We start from the raw sequence: 15,906 nt of genomic DNA, 5'->3' as shown, positions 1-15,906 counted from the left end.
TATTTGGTGCAGGCCAAGATGCGCTTAACCCCGCAGCGAGCGGGCTTCCAGCGTGAGCCAGGGCTGTTCTCGTGCCACCTTCGTCACGCAGGCTGGCACGGTTGGCTACGTACGGTTACAAAAATAAGTTCAACATCCTGTACATACGTACGTACAGTGGCGGCAGGCTGTTTTTTTTGTTTGTTTGTTATTCCTTGTCATTACTGTTCATGCCGTGGAACGAATTTCCTAATAAATATTTGCCATCTGCTTCATTTTCACTGACATTTTTCTGCTCGTGCATCACCAAGTAGATTTTCATTCAGGGGAGAGTGACTTACGGATTGATTACAAAACGACGATTTGTTTTCGTGTTTCTTGTGGAATGGCATTCGAATTACATTGGGCGCTGTCGTTTCCGAGAATGGAGGCTTCTCTATGTTGCCTGTGAAATCACAGGAAATGCATTTTACTTTTAGATGTTTTTTTATGCAGTGCATTAGGTGCATTGAATATGCACGAGAGAGGTATTTAACCGAATATGTAATTCATATATTCGTTTTTCACGAATGGATCTGTGCATATGTAAAGCATGCTGGACGTGGATTCATTTTTTTATAATCACAAAAATTACATCCGCAGGCATTTTGTGATGTGTCCTTTGTTGTCATGGAAACCATGCCCCAATGCCCATGGAATCTGAATCTGAAGAAAGTAAATAAATAAATAATGGCCGGCCCCGTCACACAGCACGCAAACACAACTCGCTCTGCTCTCGTTGGAGCGCAGTTGCAAAGGAAGCTCCGGCGCGGAGGGGTTTCGCCGTCGATAACCTTTCATCCGGTGCCCATCGGATGAAAGGAAGACGCCTCTCTAATTGTGCGCGTGTGTGCTTGGTGCGAACGTGCAATTGAGACATGTGCGCACACGTGTGCACCGCCCCCCCACCCCCCTTCGTTTGCTTTTCGAATGACAAGGGACAGGCATCGATATCAGCATCATCGTGATCGGCCTTGGTTTAATCCACCGCTGGATGAATGCCTCCACCCCCAGCCCCCCAATCCGCCGCCGCCACCTCTCACGATCGGGGCGATGCAACGATCCCACGTCGACAACTCTGCAACCTGCGCTGATTTCATCGCGTCGTCGAAATGGAATAATTCCGCAGTGGACGAAATATTTCTCGCAGATTTCCATCGCCACCCGAGCTTTGTGTGCGACACTTGTTCTTCTTCTTGGAGCGATGTGCAGTGCCGTTATAGTGCTCATCCCCGTGTTTGTGTGTTTGTTGTTGTGGATACCCCAACAAAGACAGCTTGGAAAATTGGCTGTTGTTTGTGTGTTGACAGAGAGAAGAGAGTGAGTGAGCGTGTTATACCATTAGGAATTGGAACAGTGTGATAATGTAACCTTAGCCACAGACAGATGCCCCCCCCCCCTTCGACTCCCGCCTACCACGCCCCGAAGGGCCACATTTGAGCAACACTGAAACGGACACACGCAGCTGCAGCTGCACCAGCTGCAATGCACCAGCTGCACGACACCAGCTGCACGCGGCAATCGCAGCACCGCGACGCGTGAACCTGTCAAACAAGGGGGGAGGGTGGTGGGGGGGTTAAGACTTCATATCGATAACCTGACATCATCTTGAGATGGGCGCAAACGCCAACGAGAGGAAAAAAGAAAAGCCATCTCCCCATTAATTGTACGCCGCCCTTTATATGACGAGGGCATACTCCGTGCCAACTCCCTCCCATCCAGCTCGCTGATCGTCCTTATTTTAAGCTTGCACTGTATGATTTATTTCCACGCCGGGGCAGCTCGCCGGTCTCGGCTGCAATTAGGGAGGGAATCCTCGCGGCTTGCTATTCCTCTTTGGGCGGCCCGTGGGACGTCCTCTGTCTATCTCTCTTGCGTGAGTTGCCGGCGCGGTGGGCTATTGCCAACGGATGCGACAGCAAGGGAGGAGAAATTAAATCTCTCATCCCTTCGCTCGCACAAATACTTTGTGTGTGTGTGTGGTTTTTTTTGTGTGTAATTACGTAACGCGCACACGTAAATGCTCGCGCGAAGAAGATTGACACGAGAGAGAGGAGCTAAGTCGTTTTGCATTTCGCTCAACAAAAAAAAGCCCAATCCTCACTAATGCTGTTACATCACTACATGCCACTGGTTACATCACCGGGTTTTTGTGCATTTCAGACTGGAAAACGTGGATTTCAGCATGAGCCACTTTTACAGAGAGTATTTCATTGATTTACTCTTCTCGTCAGCAGCAGCAGCAGCCATGGCCAAATCCACTGCTGGATGAATGCTTTCCCTCGTCGTAGCGCCTTGCACAAAAGCTGATTTCATCGCTCCATCTCTGCGCTGGGGGTACCCGCCTGCTTTCACTCAAGAAATGTGGGGCCCATTAACGCCAACAAGGTCCCTTGGACACGGGAGACCTCGATACCAATTGCAAATCAAGGTAACAAAGTTGCACATTGTGTGCAAATCATACGCATCTATTGGCAATGCAGCAATAATTATAATAATAATGTACAGCCCTTTGCGATCTTCTTAGGGTTTTTCGGTAAAGTCACGTAGGTCAAAATTAATGAAAATAAAATAAAATAAAAAACAAAAATCACGACGTTTCGGAGGCAACACAAGTCTCCGTCATCAGGTGGGACCGTCACAGCCAGATTAGCTGCATCAAGTGAGGCAATGATTCAAGATGTAATCCCTTATCTCACTTGATGCAGCTAATCTGGCTGTGACGGTCCCACCTGATGACGGAGACTTGTGTTGCCTCCGAAACGTCGTGATTTTTATTTTTTTTTTATTTTATTTTCATTAATTTTGACCTACGTGACTTTACCGAAAAAACCTAAGAAGATGATTCCTTGCAGTCACGAAAGCTTCAAATCTAGCCCTTTGCGAATCCATTTCTGCACGAAGGCCTCTCCACACCTCGTCGGCCATAGGTGTTGTTTGACCATACTTCACCACAATGGGCAGTGCGAATGTTGAAGAGGAGTTAGTTAAATCAAGGTAACAAATTTGCACATTGTGTGCAAATCATACGCATCTATTGGCAATGCAGCAATAATTATAATAATAATGTACAGCCCTTTGCGAATCCATTTCTGCACGAAGGCCTCTCCACACCTCGTCGGCCATAGGTGTTGTTTGACCATGCTTCACCACAATGGGCAGTGCGAATGTTGAAGAGGAGTTAGTTAAATCAAGGTAACAAAGTTGCACATTGTGTGCAAATCATACGCATCTATTGGCAATGCAGCAATAATTATAATAATAATGTACAGCCCTTTGCGAATCCATTTTTGCACGAAGGCCTCTCCACACCTCGTCGGTCATAGGTGTTGTTTGACCATACTTCACCACAATGGGCAGTGCGAATGTTGAAGAGGAGTTAGCCCCTCCCCCCCCCCCCCCAAATAACTGGCACACATCGCCCGCCACCGATGGTGAGGCGTGACTGGGAATTGAACGCGGTTCCCAAACTCCCGGTGCGGTGCTCCACCGCTAATGCAACAATAAGCAAGATACATGGCGCAATCACATGAAGTGAATGGGGTACAGCTGAATTAAATGGAATCGTATAAAACAACTTGAATGAGGAATATATTTTAAGCCTATAAATACCACGTAACTGCATAAACACTTGCACGAATTCATGCATTAATTATACAACAGGAAAAATATGAACGCCGCCATGTACAATAACTACTTCTGTAATCGTAATACTTTCAAATGAGATTAAATATACGATTGTAGTGAGTGTTATTGCTCTTTGCGTTATTAGCCTTTGAAACAACATATTAAATTATGAATTAAGACAGCCTCATTAGTGCACAGAAGTAAGAAATGCAGCCGAATCCACAAGACATTTATTCATCTTCATATTGCCAAAATCTGGCTGCATTTTGTTTTCTATCCAATACAAAAAAAACACTTTCCCTTGCCAAATAGGAAACCGATTTCCTTTTGAATTGCACAGTGAGTGGGCCTTGCAGCAGAGTGTATAGCCGTCAATGCCATGCAATTTGGGTTTATTATCACCAGCCATGAACAATCCACTGCTGGATGAAGCCCTTCCCAAGCCGTCGCCATCTCCCGCCGTGCAATAATCCACCTAGCGGCTGCGAACGAGCTGATTTTGTCGCTCCATCTCCAAGGTGCACGTCTCTCTCCCATACGGTCCATTTCTTTGCTGCTACTTCTTTATCATCATCATTGACCATCGGCCACCCCCCCCACCCCACTTCTATCTAGTAATGTCTGCTGCCCAAGCCTTCTGGATCTGACCATCGCTAGGCACAACACGGCAGACTCTGCCGTAAACTCCTGCCCGTGCCGTGTCTTTCGGTTCATGGTCTGAGCTTCCCGCAAGCAATGTGCGAGTGACTGAATTCCTGCACGACCACGTGTTAGGAAATCCCGTCCCCATGGGGCGCCGCCCCCCCCCCCCCCGTAGGATTTTAGTGCGGCCACATCACAGCAAATGTGTCCCTAAGTCGTGTTGGAGACGCGAGAGTAAGCTGCCCGTGCGATAGCACTTCGGTACGAAAGCACTCTCAGTGAATGTGCGGAGGAGTACTCAGGGTGGGGGAGGTGGTTGGTTGGGGATGGGGGGAGGGGCAACATAAGTAGTTGCCGTCCACCACCATGGTTGTTGTGAAGTCACGGACAAGTTTCCATGATCCCCCACCACGCCACCGCCTCTGTCAACCCAGGAGCAGTATTAACGCGTGGGCCACACTTTCACACTTCGTTGAGCAGGCACGTCACGTGTGGTGGGGTAAAGTGTGGGCACGTTCACCCCTCGCAAGACAGCTGCTCAGAATGGAAGAGGAGACCAAATACTCTCTACAGCTCCCTCGAGTGGACCCCCCTCCTTTCGTCAGCAGCGGTGGGAGCGAGCGAGCGGTTGCGTGCCGCGCCTTTACATGCAATAACAAATAACGAAATCGAATTGTGAGAGAACAGTCGAGAAAAGGCGAAACACGTGAAATGGGCACGTCCTCAACACGAGAGGGGCTCTGCAAGGGTCCGGGATGTTGGCGAAGAGGCCACGAGGCGAGGAAAATGCTGCTTGGTGACTTGAGAAGAAAGGGGAACAAAAGTGAAATAATGAATCAATTTGTCCCCTCTGAAATGTATCGCTGGGTGCGGTGCCATCCTGCCCGTGCGACGCAGGGGTGTATAAGGGGGTACATTACCCCCCCCTCCCCCCATTTGTGATTACGTTCTCATCTAATGCATGTTGAACTTCTTTCGCACCGTATGTAGCCAACCGTGCTATTCGGAGGTGCGAGGAAAGGACAACAAACAAAACGGAAAAAAGCAGTTCTGAAGAAATGAGTTCATCAATCTAGATTATTTAAAAGTGCAAAGCTCCAGTGGCTTCCTAATATCGGACGGAAGAGCGTTCCAGACGGGCACAGAAGCGCATCTGAAATCGCGCGATGCGGTGACCACCGCCTTTGTTCGATGGCTCGCAGCCAAAACCGCTGCTGCGAGGATGCCCGCAGTTCGCGTGATGGTGGACGCTCCTTGGCGAGATCAGCGAGGTGCCGTGGTTAATTTGTGGCAAGAAATTTGAAAGCAGCTCACGGTGTAAGTGCGAAGGAGACGCACTTGGAGCCTTTCTCCCCGAACCCCCCCCCCCACAACCAACATGCCCCAGTTGCGATTGAATTCGGACGCGTGGGGGTTTTGACGGAGGCTCCACTCGAAGGGCTTTGCGTCAAATATCCAACGCTTCTGATTAGTCGCGGTGCGCTGCTCGATACCTCGACCTCTGTCGGCTTTGGAACGGTCAGGCCACGAAGGGCTTCCGTTGCTTTTCCCGAGGTTTCTGTCCAAGTTTTTACACCTCAAGCCGCGCCATTAAAGTCCCCCGTGCAAGAATATTTCGTTTTTGAAATCTCTGCCAAGTGTTTTCGGGTTGCGGCCGCGTGCTGCTCGGTAGCGTGGTACGGGTGTCCGACGTTTCGGGAGGAGCTCTGCCAGCAAGCAGAGCAAGAAGTGGGACGCCGTGCCGAAACAGCGCGCGCGGGTATGGAGATTTACAGCAGAAACGAGCAACTCTCCTGACGATTATTCACCAGTCTTCAGTGAAGTACTCGTTGAGATACTCGTTGAGGTACTCGTTGAAGGCTGAGCCGACCTAGGGGAAGAGTCGCGGGATATGACTCACAATGCAACGTCTTCACACACACACACGCAAACACACGTACCCTGTTGTTACGAGATTATTATGGATGCATTTAACCAGAACCCTCTGGAAGCTTATTTTATATTTGTTTTTGCCGTTAATACATCCGTCATGGACTTTATTCAAATACGCGCGATGCGATTTTAATCCAAACAGCATGAACGCATCGGATGCTCATGATGTTTATTCAGCACGTTGGCAATCAGTTGTTTTGTTTATTTGTGTCCTTGTGGCTTTCTTTGCATTCAAAATAAACGCAGAATCTCACCGCTCGTTGCAATATCCAAAACTACGACAACATTGCCTCCAGAATGGTGTCAGAAGTGATCAAAATACCGTAACGTGACCCCTTCAACCAGGGAAGCCTTACCGACTTAATAACAGTTTTTTTTTTAAAGATGATCCTTCTTTGAGATGGGAGGTCAGTGACTTTTTCATGAGCATTTAAAAATATTCAACGCACGTAAAACTGTTTTTCATTTTGTTACGGTGTACATTAATATATTATTGCATTATCATTTTACAGTACTACAGCAGCACCTCTAAGTCTTACCGCCGGTCACGGGGTTTGATGGAAGAGCACTTGGATTGTTGCAAGTTAAAATTACTGTTACGGGGGGTCGACCTCGACCCATCATCCCTGCGAGGTCGATAACATAGGTACTGAAACGTGTGTATAAGTCACATATTGGTGGTAATGGGATTGCGTGGAGCAGAGTTGTGTTGAGTATCAAACTCCAGATCTTACCGTGAGCCGGTGCTCTGTAGGGATTATTGTACCGTGGGATTGTGAGGGTTCGCGACGGCTTGGCGATGATGATGATGACTACAATTCCCGTGTTTGTAGAAGCATTTATATTGTTATCGTCAGCGATACGAGCCAAAATACAAAATTCCCTCGATATAATGAGTTGTATCTTCTTGGTTCTTTCGGTAAAGTCACGTAGAAGGGAAGCAATAAAACAATAAAAATAAAACATAATAAAATCATTCTCACGACGTTCTCAGGTGAAGAATTCTTCACCTGAGGACGGCTACTTGCGTTGTGGCCGAAACGTCGTGAGAATTATTTTATTATGTTTTATTTGTATTGTTTTATTGCTTCCCTTCTACGTTACTTTACCGAAAGAACCAAGAAGATGAATCCCTGCAGTCACGAAATATTTAAATCGAAATTTAATGAGCTGTACTCAAGAGTGGATACCTTTTGCATATATATATACACACACACAAAGGAATCTAATCTTTTCGTAATTCTTCTTGGTTTTTTCGGTAAAGTCACGTAGAAGGGAAGTAATAAAATAATAAAAATAAAACATAATAAAATTAAACAATTCTCACGACGTTTCGGCCACAACGCAAGCAGCCGTCCTCAGGTGAAGAATGAGACACTTCAAGCTTCACCTGAGGACGGCTGCTTGCGTTGTGGCCGAAACGTTGTGAGAATTGTTTAATTTTATTATGTTTTATTTTTATTATTTTATTACTTCCCTTCTACGTGACTTTACCGAAAAAACCAAGAAGATGAATCCCTGCAGTCACGAAAGCTTTAAATCGACTTTTCGTAATTTTCATCAATAACTTACGAAAAAATACTCTACGGATTTTAACGTCGCCGTCCTAACGAGGGCTTCTATATCGGGCGCACGTGATCACAGGGTCCTGGGCTCCCTTTGTGGTTCAAAGCAAGCAATGCTCTCTGGTCGTGGCTCTTCGAACAGATCAAGTGTCATATGTGCGTGTGAAACACGCCTGACCTGTTGAGACATCACAGACAACTGCCTCTTTCTCCCCCAACCAAACCCGCCCGCCCCTCCTCGCACGTTCGTTCTCTCTGATACTTGCTGCATTATTTAGCGGTGCTCTCACGGTGGCAATCCGAGAGTCTTTGGTTGGGTGGGTGGTGGTGGTGGTGAGGGGCGGGGGGGGACCGTGAGGCACGGCACGGGGTCCCGGTCCCGCGGTGTTCCCGCGCGCCTTTCGTGGCGTGTCAACCCGGCGGCTGTTCCTGGCCCCCGGGGCCGCGTTACCGACAACATAATCCGCGTACTGATTGACGAAGAGCCAATTCCATCGCGCTCTCGTTTCTCGCGTGAACTAAAACGACACGCGCTCGGGTGCCAGCGTCGTCAACGCGTCCTAACGCGGCTTGTGAAGAATTAAATGAACATTACGTGTGCTGCGTTTGTCATCATCATCATCATCAGCAGCAGCAGCAGCAGCATGATGAGCATCGTCATCATTAGCCGTTGCGTCTCCACTGCTCGATGAAGACCTCTCCCATACCTTCACTATGGAGTGTACACGTACCTACAGTGATCACTTACCACTGCTGTTAGCCCAATCTCTGTGGTTCTGGTGCCCAGACTTCACAACCCCACGCTGGCCAGTGGGGTGAAGCAGGGTTAATCAACCCGCAAGACTGGCATGGTGTGCAGGTGAAGGTTGCCACCCGTTCCGGGTTTCCCAGTATCATCTTATTTTCGAGGTAGCTACTGTCCTGGGAAATGTACAAGTCTTCACGGGACATTACAAGTTGCATCACAATAATACAAATGATGATGATGATGATGATGGTGATACAACACTCAAGACAATACATTGCCACGCATGTACTGTGAATGATTCTCTTTCCCATGATATGTCCCGTTTTTTTGTTTGTTAAAGAAGAAGAATAAGTGGCAACCCCCATCGGGAATGCATCCCGTCGACCCCAGATCCTGCAAGGGGTTTATCAGTTCTGGAAGGTGTGAGCGTGCAAACGCCAGGCCGAGGCAACAACGCGCGCGCAATTCTTCTTACCCCACCCCCTGCCACCCTCTATCCTGCCCCCCCCCACAACCACCTCCCCCATCTAGATGCGCCGCTGCGTTGTCTCTTCTCAGAATAGACACTTTCAAAAAGCCAGACCTGTGTCACGCAAGTCAGTGTTTGAGCGGAAGACTTGTCTCCGTAAGGTCCCAATTTTCTTAACCGTCGTGCGCAACAACAATGAGCACGGAAAGGTTCTCATGGATTTTAGTTTGTTTTGTTGCTTTTAAGGGGGGGGGGGGAGGATGGCCATCGCGACTGGCTGCAATTACGCTGGCACGGGGCGGTGGGGGGCATTGTACAGCACAAGCCGAGGTCGGGTTTGCTGGATATAACGGATTGTCCTGCTGGCACAATGAGCGCTGTGATTTGGCCAAAAGAAACGGAGGTGGTTATTGACCGGCTCGCAAGCCGAGTGTGCCTCACCGCACCTGAGGAAGCACGTGGCAACGTGACGCCATTCCCGTGGCTTGCCCAAAAAAAAAAGGATCGTTGAAGCTTAATTGTGTAATATATTTATGTTTTACAGCACAATTTTGTGTCTGTGTGTGTTTAATTTGTTGTCCTTTCCCCCACGCCTTCGTTTAGCATGGTTGGCTACGTACGGCGCGAAAGAAGTTCAACATACATACACACACGTACACAGGCCCAAATTCCCCGAAACCGCCAAGAAGCCAGGAGCAAACATCACCCTTGAAAGTGTAATAGATAACAATGAATGTCTGTTGAATGTGAGCAAGGTTATATAAGAACTTGGCAAAGAGGAGATACTGGGGGGGAATTCCAGGGTTGAGCCGTGCGACGAAACAAGGAGAAGGAGGAGAGCTGTTTTTTGACCTGCAGTTTGGTGGTTGAACAAAGTATGAATGAGACGAAACGTTCACATTTCATTGAGGCAAATGTCCTACAATTGCATATATATATTTTGTTTTTATAATGGCGTGAAGGTGACCTGCATGATACCGCAGTAGTAGTGGTGGTGGTGTGTGGTGACGTCCCCACGTGCACCATCGAACGAGGAAAAAGGAAAATCATCTTCGGGGTGAACTCTTGAAACTTTATTGTCAACAATACACACGAGGAGCTGGGAATAAATGTTGGTCTGAGTGAGGAACACGTGTACATGGTTCGGTTGTGACGAGCGGCTTGTGACGAGGTGCTGTGACGCGCAAAAAAAAGGTACAGCCGATGAACGAAATCAAAAAGATCCAGCAGCATTCCCCCCAATAATACACGGCCCCACGACATCGGATCGCATGTCAACAATATTGGCCCCGACCCTAACGGGTATTGTAAAACGTTGGATTTCGTACAACCTTGTTACCGTGAAATAGGATCCCATAGGGTTGCATCCGTTCACGCGCAGAAACCCGCTGATAACACTGGTGGTTATTAGGAAAGTTATAATTCACCCCGCCAAGGCGGTTTGATGATTTGAGGTCCCGATTCCACTGAAATCGATTCTTTTGTTGCCTTGTTTTTAGAGATTAATTTGTATTCGTTCTTGCTTTTACTGTCTCGTTTGTGGTTTTGTTCAGTCGCCAAGATGCAATATTATCACTTATTTTGTATGTAATTTGCAAACTTTGTAACTAATCGATTCTCAGACCCATGCTTGAGTGCACGTGTCGTGAATTAAGAATGTTTTTTAACGATGCATCGATGTTTTATTCCACGTCCAGTAGTTAGAAAAGCACGTGACTGGATTCCACAGGGCTAGGATTGTTAACGTGAGATCACATTCCTTCTGGCAAGTCGAGTTCATTTGCATCCAGATTGTACTCGGATGTGTTTTTTTGTTTAAACAATCCATTGGACTGGACGCAGATGTCTGTTTCCCGAATGCCTTGTAAGGACGTGGATGGCTGGGCCAGTGACTCGCGTGCACTGCACTACGATCACGGCCACCTGAGTTCTATTCCTGGTCAGGGCTCGACATCGGTGGTTGAGCGATATCCGAACTGGTCCTGTCCCGCAAGGCCCTCTCACTGACCAGCGTGGTGAAGTATGTTCAAACAAAACCTCACGAACGGCACATCGAGCGAGGGGAGGCCTTCGTCCAGCGGTTGATTGACAATTACTTAATTAATTACCTATTTATATTTTAGTGACTTTTCTCTATTTTTGCACTACTATCGCTGTTGTTTGTATTATTTGCTGTTGTTAAAAAACATAGCCTCGTAGCTCAGCTGCTTCCTCCTCTCGTCTCAACAAAGATTATGATTCTGACCAAGCTGCCTCTACGTCGGCATCACCGCATGCCAGGTGGATTGCGCGCGGCGCGAGTCTTTTGTTAGCAAGCGATTTCATTAGCAAGGGGTTACTTTTCTTTTTGCACGGCGCCGGTTGCGTTGGGGTTTTTGTTGTTGTTGCGTCAGCACTGGGTGATGTGGCACGGTGTGGTTCTGGCGACGAACCACACGTGGTGTGGGGGGGAGCGGTGGGGTGGGGGGCTGGGATGGCAGTGTGGATATTGGGGGGGGGGCGCGGTGGGGGGGGGGGGGCAAAGAACAGCATAGACCTTACACCAAGCCAGGCGTAAAATTGAAATAGAAAAGGAGAAAACAAAACAAAATAAACAGTAAAGGTCACGTCCCGTACTCGGCAAGAGCACATAACGGCACTATTTTGTGTGTGTGTTAAACACGAACAGCGAACATTAATTTAAAATAAACGTGTGATCTCTCAATCTAAAAAATAACTTTTTTTTAAATTCAGCTACAAAGTGTGCAAACGTATCTTTAAACGAGTAAATTTCACAGATCCTTAGATATCAAATACTGCTTTTGGATCGGTCGAGCGAGATAAAGGGTCCACCAATCTTTGGCCCTAGCTGGCTGTAAGATGCAGGTAGGATCCTCTAACCGACCTTATTTGGTTGTCTACCGACCGAACAAGCCCTGTCTGGACCCTGACAGTAAAGCCACCTTTTACAAGGGAGCTCCACGCAACAGACAGCGTTCCACCACCGCTGCCAGCAACATCAAGGCTCGCTCATCCCATTGCATTTGAACATCTCAAGGGGGCTAAACACTTTGCTGGCTCCACACGGGTTGTTAACACCACATCTCTTGGTCTTGTGCAGCTCCTGAACAAATATTTCCAGTGGGAAATCATACAAATCACTTAAAACAACAACAACAAAAAACGACACATCGTAAGACACAACTTTGTATCTTGCCCGAATCCGAAACATTCTAGTTGTCCATATGGTAAACACATTTACCACAATATATGATTCGTACTTCAAAAGACAAACACCAACGTCTTTTATAAACATAGTTTAAAACGGGAAGCGTATACATTAAACACATCACAGGGGGAGAAAGCGGCAGCTGTTAGACAAGTCTAAAACGGGATAGGTTACTGGTAGTTGTTGTTTTTGTCTTTGTGCAGCTGCCTACGCCTGTTGGCTGTTCGGGGGAAGTGGGAAAGTTGACCGGACTTTCCTTTAAACAGAAAAAAAGGAACAAAGACGGGGTTGAGACGGACACACAAACAAAATTAACCGTATGTACAACATAGCACTGCGACAATTATTGGTCCATCAAACAAATGGAATTGGATTTCGTTTAATCATCGGCTTTCAAGTACGTTTGAGACTCGTGTACGTTTCCTTCGCTGAACTTTTACAAAGCTGCTTGAAATGATTTCAACCCCCACCCAGCCCCCTTCGGCGGTATCGGATACAGACAAACGCGAGAGATATATGCAGCGATGAGCGTGGGGAGAGAGCCATGATTACCCGGGCGCGAACCGATACTTTAGGGGTGTGTGCGTGTGTGTGTGTGTCATGATATAGACAAGATATAGACTCCCCCTGGTGTGCTCAGTGGGCCCCCAGGGTTTTTGCATACGCACAAAACGAAGACGCCTTCTCTCGCGACCGTGACACTTTCCGTCCTCCAAAGTACACGGGGTTAAAGTGCATTGGGCGAAAACACTCTCATTGGTTCAAGGCTTCATTCCGTGTAATTCTTCATATTGCTTTTCTTCAAGTTTTGGGCTGAAGGTCCCATTTATCCGATTGTTTCGTTTTTTTTTTAAATGCAGGTATGGAAGACTATACAACAATGGAAGAAGGCTCTCTGACACATTTATACATTAGCAAAAAAATCCAGACACTACCACCCTAAACCTCTACTGTACATCCGTTCAGACTACAAAATAAAAACTGTTAGCATACTATGAAAATAATTCTTTAGAATACTATGACAGTGTACTTGTAAATAAATCTTTCAATAAAACCGTTAATATGTAGAAGTAAATATACTTTCTTCAAGTATACTTTTACAGTAATAGTTTTATAATTTACATATACATGGGCTCTACGCCCATTAGACTATATATATGTGTATTTATATATGTATATATACTTTATATATATTTGGGTAAATTACAACAATGTCCAATGGGGGGGGGGGGGGGGGCTCCTTCACAAATGTTGACGATGTTGAGGTTGCTGCATAAAAGAGACGTGGAATGCATGCAATTCCAGTCAAGGACCCACTTGGCTTCCCAAGCGACGCACGGTTTTCTGTGCCCAGTTTCTACGGCGGCGTCGCTCGTTGTTAACGTTCCAGCATAGCGGGAAAAGAAGAACACAAGCAAACCAACACCCCTAGTGGCAGATTCCCTGAGGAGCCAGACCACTCTGCTCTTCATTCCAAAGGACATTTGACTGGGGGTCAGCTTCAAGTTATCAAATGCGGACGTGAAAGCTTGCCTTTTTCTTTATTACTTCCAGCAGAAGCAGATATCACGCCTTGTGTGCGTGTTAACCCAATATGAGTCTTTCCATTTAGCATTTACACTTGTGTCTGGCGTTCCTCCTCACGGCTTGGGCGCACTTGGCGGTGGTTCGGTTGCTGAAGTTCTTGATGAGGCCTGTGCAGCATCAGGAGCTGGGCCGGAGGGCATCGCATCTCCGGGGTGGCCTGACGGGCCCGACTCCTTTCCCAAGGAGGCTGTGCTTGGTGCCGACGTGTGCGGAGTGGGATGCGCGTCCTTTGCGCCGGGCGACGGGCTGTACGATTGCGCTAACGTTTGTGCCGGAGGGGCGGAGGGCATCTTCGCGCCGGATGAGGAGGTGGACTCCGCGATCGAGGAAAGTGCACAAGAAAACTGGGTGGCGGCGGTGGCGGCGGTGGCCGTGGCTGCAACCGCGGCGGGCGTCTTGAAGGCGGCAGCCGCCTCTGGCGTAGCCGCGGCGTCTCTGGACGCAACGAGCGGGCTCATCAGGGGGCTCGCGCCGGGCGAAGGGGCCGCCGAGAGTGAGGCGACGTCTTTCGAAGCAGTGGAAAGCAGCGGGGAGTATGGCTGCTTCGACACGCTGGCGACGACCTTCGACGCCGACGCCTGCAGGGCCTGCAGCGACGAGGCGAGCGCGGTGGTCTCTTTCGGCGGCGCCGGCTGCGCCACGGGCGCGGCGGGCCCCGGCAAGCAGGGAAGTGCGGTCACGGACGAGGCGGCGCTCCTGGCCAGCGGGCTGCCCGGCGGCGTGGGCCGAGGGGAGGACGAGACGCTGGAGTCTCGCGCTGGAGCCGGCGAGAGGAAGCTCACGTGCGGCAGGGACGGCTGGGATGCCGAGAGCGGCTTGAGGTCCCGGTTGAGCCTGCCGCCGCTCGTGCCCTGCAGCGTCTGCGCCAGGGGGTGAAGCTGCGGCTGGGTCGGGCTGGCGGCGTCATGCTGGCTCGCGATCGACAGCTGCGAGCTGGCGGGGCTCGGCGAGCCCCTGCCTAGGCCCACCTCTCTGGGCCCGACCAGTTGTCCCGTCTTATTGAAGCGAGGTATGCTGTCGCTGGGCCAGTGGCCGAGCAGGGAGGATGGAGAGCCGACCAACTCTTGCTTTGGAAGCGGAGACCTTCGCGAAGGGCCGGACGATGGTGTGGATGGCCTGGACCCGAGTGGGGACACGTAGGCCTGGCTTTGTTCGGTCGGTTTGAAATGAACCGGGGAGCTCCTTCCCGTACCGGGGGACATGGTGGACTGATGGGCAAAGTGTTCGGTGGGGCCGGGTAACCACTCGGCGGCCCTCAACGACTGCTGGCTCTGAGCAGGCGAGTGTGCGGCCGAGCTGGGCGAACGCTGCCCAGCGGCCCCAAGCGGCTGCGAGCTGACGACCGCCGACCTCCGAACGCTCTCCTGCGGCGCGGGAGAGCGCTGGAAGATATCTGCGGACATCTGCGTCAGCCCGGGCGACTGCTGCCCTCGCTGACCTTGCACGGGCGACTCTTGCTTGGCTCTGGTCAGCAGCTGCGACTGCCGAGGGCTCGGCGACTGCACCATGGGGCTCTCGGAAGGCACGCTCTGCCCGCCGGCTGGCGTGCCCGCCACGGGCGGCAGCAGCGCCTCAGCCTCCGCCTGCAGGCTGTGGTGGTGCTGCATGAAGGCCAGGATGGAGGTGGTGGCCAGCAGATGCACGGCCGAGTTGAGGCCCACCGGGCTGTCCGGGTTGGTGACGGTGACGCCGAGGCGAGCCTGCTCGGCCATCTCGCGATCGCGGCTCACCATCTTCTGGATGAGCTCGCTCTCGCGGTTGTTGGAGATGCCCATGTTCCGCTCGTGCTGCACCTTGTGCAGGAGGATGGAATTCTTCTTCCCTGCAAGGCAGCAAAAATGGGGGCGTTTAATGTTTGTTGATGTTTGTTGTACCGGACGTTTGTGATATTTGTCTCGTGACCTCGAGCTGCTTTGGTTTGAATTTGCCGTGGCCTCAATCAATCTGATGGAGTAGCTGTACTAAATATATTGATCTGTTGGTATGTACTGAGCATACATTTAGGGTGGGGCCTTCAGGGTTAGGGCTGGGCCGATAAGGAAAATTTACCTCATTCATAGGACAAGCTGCCCTCTAGTAAAGTAATTATAAAACGTTACATTCGTAGCAA

At 49.4% G+C, this 15,906-nt stretch overlaps 1 protein-coding gene across 1 annotated transcript in view; it reads right to left on the bottom strand.

Moving 5' to 3' along the window:
• Positions 1-13,849: 13,849 nt before the first annotated feature.
• Positions 13,850-15,906, bottom strand: part of LOC144734820 (potassium/sodium hyperpolarization-activated cyclic nucleotide-gated channel 4-like) — a 36,090-nt gene continuing 34,033 nt past the window's right edge. The window contains exon 8 of the mRNA XM_078617209.1: positions 13,850-15,618. Coding sequence (XP_078473335.1) covers positions 13,850-15,618 — 1,769 coding nt within the window. The remainder of the gene's footprint in view (positions 15,619-15,906) is intronic.

This window comes from Lampetra planeri, chromosome 3, assembly GCF_965212315.1.
Source record: "Lampetra planeri chromosome 3, kcLamPlan1.2.h2, whole genome shotgun sequence".
NCBI classification, from domain to species: Eukaryota; Metazoa; Chordata; class Hyperoartia; order Petromyzontiformes; family Petromyzontidae; genus Lampetra; species Lampetra planeri.
The sequence above is the reverse complement of the archived record's forward strand: the minus strand, read 5'-3'. Positions and strand labels throughout refer to the sequence as shown.